Genomic DNA, 5000 nt, shown 5'->3' with positions numbered 1-5000 from the left:
CTCCCTCTCCCTCCTGGGTCACCAGTAGTTTTGAAAGTGTCTCTAGAAAGCACTGCCATTGTCCTGTCTTATCTGAAATGTAAGCCTCCTAAGGAAGCCATTTCCTAAAAAAGCGCATCCATCTTCCTTCCAAAACTCCTTATGTAACAGGAGAATTAAAAATAGCTGTGTAATGGGAAACACTGATTAAGCCAGTGTGATGCAAACATGAAGGAACCTTTAACCCACCACTTGGTACAGGAACCCTGAAGGCCCAGGTCAAGAGCTGGTTTTAGACAAGCCCAGCCCATTGGAGCCAAGAAACGTCTCGAGCAGCGACCGTGGCTGCTACGGGAACTGTGCAGACCTGAAGGACCAGCTCCCAGGACACTGGCCAGCCATGGGCCAGCCGTGGTCCCTGAAGGTCCCCTCGCCCGGCAAGCCACTTGGGCCACGGCGGTGTCTCTCTCTGAGATAACTGGGTGGGGGCATGGGAGATGGTGTGAGGGCCAAGGAAGGGGACGACGGAGGATGGGAACTCCCAAAGGGTGCGGGAGGACCGCAAGGCATGCCGGCCATGCCTAGAGAAGCCACCCGGCCCTCCCTGCTCAGGGCCAGTGGTCGCGCACCTGACGTCGAAGGCACCCTGGATCCTGGCTTCTCTGGCTGGCACTGGATGGGAAGAATACTCGGGGGTGACAACTGAAACCAAACATCAGAAACATTGGTCAATCGCCTTGAATGGAAATACTGTAGACCCTGAAAACTTGGTCTAGACATGACCAGGTACTTGCTCTACCTGTGCTCAAAATCCAGAAGCAGCATGCGTCCACAGTCATGCTCTCTGACCACCTACCCGGGTCGCCTAGGAAAGGGGGACGTATGTCTATGGGCAGTGATTTAGCAGGCGGCAATTGGTGACGCTTTAGTGGAGTGGAGCAAGAGGGAGGAGGATGGAGGAGAATACAAATCAATCCTAGGCTGTTACATATATTCTCAACTCCCTTTTAATTTGATTAATTACCCAAAGGCAGGCATATCAGGCATGCTTATTTGCTTCTATAAAGTTGATAAACTTGAAACTAGGAGAATCTGGTGTACGCACTGGACCAAAGCGTCCCCAGCCCAGAGGAGCTTCAGGACTCTTGCTGAGAGCGGAGGAGGGTCCCTGCGTCCAGTGCTACAGTCCCCCGAGACCACTCAGGCCTCCCCAGCTGCTCCTAACAGAGAGGCCATCGTGGCTTGCACTTCTGTGAATAACATGGAGGCTTTGAGAAGCAGGATCGTAAGTGTGCAAGAAAATGAGGTACTTGGCCACATCTCATACCACCAGAAGACAAGTTAATTTCTCCTGAATCACTGATTACAGTAAGAGATAAAGCATTCATCTTGGATTCTGGGAAGCCCTCACCCAGATACTTTCAGATAACTCCCAACATCTGCTTCAAGGTTCACAAAGATAACAAGTCCATTTACTGTCCTTTCTGGACACTTCTGAGAACTGCCTGCTCCATCTACGGGGATAGCCCCAAATTCCAGGAGATACAGTTAACTCCAGTCTGCCAGGCAGCCCAGCAGCCCCACTCTCCCTGGGGAAAGCAGCTTATCTGACCCATTATTCCCTCAAGGCCTCAGTGAGAGGCTACCGACTTACAGTCTTCTAGAGGAGTGCACACACACACACGCACACACACATGCACACACACGCGCGCACACACACATACACACACCAGTACAAAGCCCTCACCTCTGGCAGTAGCTGCTCTTCCGCTGTGGTCCTGACAGGATCAGAGAGGGGCTGGGTGCTCCCTAAGAGAAAACAAAAGGCATTCAGATTATTCAGCTGGAATTAACCCATGTCCCAGTTTGCAGCCTTATCTCAGGTAGGTTCCTTCCTCCCAGCCCCTCTACATGCCCAGCTCAGTGGCTTCCCTTGGGTTAGGAAAGCCCAGATGCCATTCCACCAGCTACCAGCTTCCATCAGTGCAGCCCACAGGGGCAAAATTTCCAGGTTGAAAGCAAAAGCGTTACCTGGAAGAGGTCAGTAATATCCCCACACCCCTCATTGACCCATTATCACAGATTCTTTTCTTGGTTCCTTATCAGAGGACAGAACCCTCGGAGAAAGGAACATTGGTCAGAGAGCTGCTGGTGTCTGGGGATCTGGGCCAAAGTAGGGAAAGTGAAGGACATTCTAGAAGAATCTGATGGATGATGTTAGCCATGGGAATCCTAACACCTGCACAGGGCTGTGTCAAGCGTTCTTGCTGAACAGGAGGCGAAGGGGAAGTAAAGGCAGGTGGAAAAATGGTGAAGATGGTCTTCATCCAGACTGCTTTGGTCAGCCTTCTAACTTACTTACCTTTTTTTAAGTTTTTGACAGTGTAATTTACATACAACCATTTTTAAATGGACCATTTAAAATGTACATGTTAATGAGTTTTCACATGAAAAATATTTTAACTATTCAGTCAATAGTATTGTGACAATGACAGCACTCTAAATTAAGGAAGGATAAAATCACCCATGATGCCACTGGCCCTTCCATCAAAAGTGGTTTCCCCAGGCATACGCACGCCATTTTATATCCCACGTGCCATCTTTCGTTGACGACTCTTCCTGTTATTGCACACTCCTGATGCTTGTTTTAATGGCCACATGATACATTTACGGTACTGATGTTTAATCAAAGATTCAGGCCCCTTGCTTCCTCTGGCCAGGATGGACATTCCTTGTAATGTCCTTGCCACCTGAGACCCCGAAACATCATTAGGCAATGCCAAAGGGAAGCCTGACTTGGGGGAGAGGGGCTGGTTTCTTCTCCTCCCTGCCTTCTTCTGTGGCTTTGCTTTTTTTTTTCCTTTTTGTATGCTGTATGGCAGGATCACATTTCATTCTTTTTCCCTGTGACTATCCCATTATCCCATTATTGTAGCACCATTTGTTGAATTTTTGTTTGTTTGTTTGTTTCCTTTCTTTCTTTGCTTGTTTGCTTTTGGGGAATTGCATGGGCTGGGAACTGAACCCAGGTCTCCCGCATGGCAGGCGGGAATTCTACCACTGAGCCGCCCTTGCACCCTGCAGCTTTGCTTTTTGATCCCGACAATACTTTAGCTTGAGTTTCCATGGAGCAGCAGGAGATTTCCCCTCCGCAGTTCTCCGGGACCTCGGGCACTGGGCTCCCCGTGACAGCACACGCAGGGAATGGGAACTGCAATCTGCTTCTGGATCTCAGCAACCCTCTTGGAGTCCCTGAAGAAAGATGGAGAAGAGAATGGGCCCCAGGGGGCAAGGCGCAGAGGTGCGGGCAGGCAGGAAGTGCCGGGAAAGGCTGGGCAGGGCGGGCGGGGCAGATGAAGCTTCAGAGACAGCCAGGGACTGGGCTGGGGAATTGCTATGGGCAGTGAAGAAGTGCGACTGTGTTCCAAAGAAGAGCTGTGAGACAGCAGCAGTGCTGGAGTGGGTGTGAGTTAGCAATGCAGAGGTTTGAGACTATTTCCACCATTCAGTGGGTGGGCTTAACAACAGGACTTCACTGGCTCACAGTTTCGGAGGCTGGAAGGGTTGCGTGCTCCCCGTTCTCCCCGAGCTGGGATCTTCCAGGCTGGCCTGCAATCTCTGGGGTTCCTTGGATTTTCCATCACATGGCAATGCACATGGCGACATCATCTTCTTTCCCTCCCGGGTTCGGTTGACTTCCAGGTCCCAGCTGCTCTCTGTGGCTTTATTTTTTTCCTGTGTCCAATTTCCTTTGCTTATAAGGACTTCAGCCATATTGGATTAAGTTTTAAAAATCAAATAATATGATTTGCACACCACTGTTCACAGCAGCATTAGTCACGATTGCCAAAAGATGGAAACAATCCAAGTGCCCATCAACAGACAGATGAATAAACAAGTTGGGGCACATGCATACAATCAACTGTTATGTAGCAGTAAGACGAAATGATTGACGCACATGACAGCATGGAGACATGTGTGTCTTCCCCTATATTTGTTCATAGAGGAGTAGAAGTAGCCACTGTTGAATGGCTCCTGGATCAGATTCCTCTAATGAGGTTTTTTTTTTTTTTAATCTATGATTCTAGAATATTTTGGTGAGTTAACACCTAGCCTGGCAGATATCTGCTTCTAGCAATAGCAGACTACTTTACGGAGGCCAACTGAACATGTTATATATATTCTGTTTGAAAGGATCTAAGAGTCATAAAGGCAGAAAGGAGGAATTTGAGCAGTCAAGATCCTAGAGAGGGAAGATGTGGAGAGTGAGCCTGACATGTGATGCTGCTTTTACCACTGAAGTATTTACCAAGTCACAGGCAACAGAAATCAGCAACTGAGAGGCTGAGGTGTCGTGCAGAGCTTCCAGCAGATTTATGGAGCTGGGGGAAACCATTGGAGTTCTGTGTCCTCAAAGAAGGAGCAGCCCTGGTTAACATTCCAGGCTTTCAGTTGGGACCTCATAGCACTAAACCATCAGAATAGGGGTAAAACGGAAATAGATCAGCCTGCAAAAGGATTGAGGTCCAGCTTTGAATCACCTTGATTAACTGATCTGCTTCTACCCTAAGTGCCTGCCATGAGCAAGAGTACAGCCCTTATGGAGGACAATATCGCCATCCAGAGCTGAATTATCCTCCTGATTTTTCTCATATAATGCGTGGCTTTCAAGAAAAACAACACCAGGAGACAAAATCAAATGAACAAAAACCAACCGAAAACAAACAAATGGATTCCAGACCAGCTAAAAGTAGTGGATTAATGTGGGAATAAATAGGGAAAAATCTACATCTTTGCTTGCCTGATGTTGTGGTCCTAGTTGGGGCAAGAGATGAATAGATCAGAAATTTAATGAGGCAATCCAGAAAATGAGAAGGCGGAGCTATGCTCTCCACATATCCCTGGCTAACAGGACACTAAGGGTGTGCTGAGAAGACCTGAACATTTCCCATGTACAGTTAAAGCCGAAAGAGATTTGAGAATTGGCTGCAACTTTGTGTGCATTCCCCAACCTACAAACA

At 48.3% G+C, this 5000-nt stretch overlaps 1 protein-coding gene across 1 annotated transcript in view; it reads right to left on the bottom strand.

Moving 5' to 3' along the window:
* The window catches only part of PLB1 (phospholipase B1), a 141490-nt gene that overhangs the window by 108333 nt on the left and 28157 nt on the right, over positions 1–5000 (bottom strand). Inside the window, exons 3-4 of the mRNA XM_077152488.1 lie at positions 1727–1788; positions 609–681 (exon numbers count right to left, since the gene is read on the bottom strand). Of these exons, the coding sequence (XP_077008603.1) occupies positions 609–681; positions 1727–1788 (135 nt within the window). The remainder of the gene's footprint in view (positions 1–608; positions 682–1726; positions 1789–5000) is intronic.

This window comes from Tamandua tetradactyla, chromosome 3 (assembly GCF_023851605.1).
Source record: "Tamandua tetradactyla isolate mTamTet1 chromosome 3, mTamTet1.pri, whole genome shotgun sequence".
NCBI classification, from domain to species: domain Eukaryota; kingdom Metazoa; phylum Chordata; class Mammalia; order Pilosa; family Myrmecophagidae; genus Tamandua; species Tamandua tetradactyla.
This window is presented reverse-complemented; position numbering and strand designations above follow the sequence as displayed.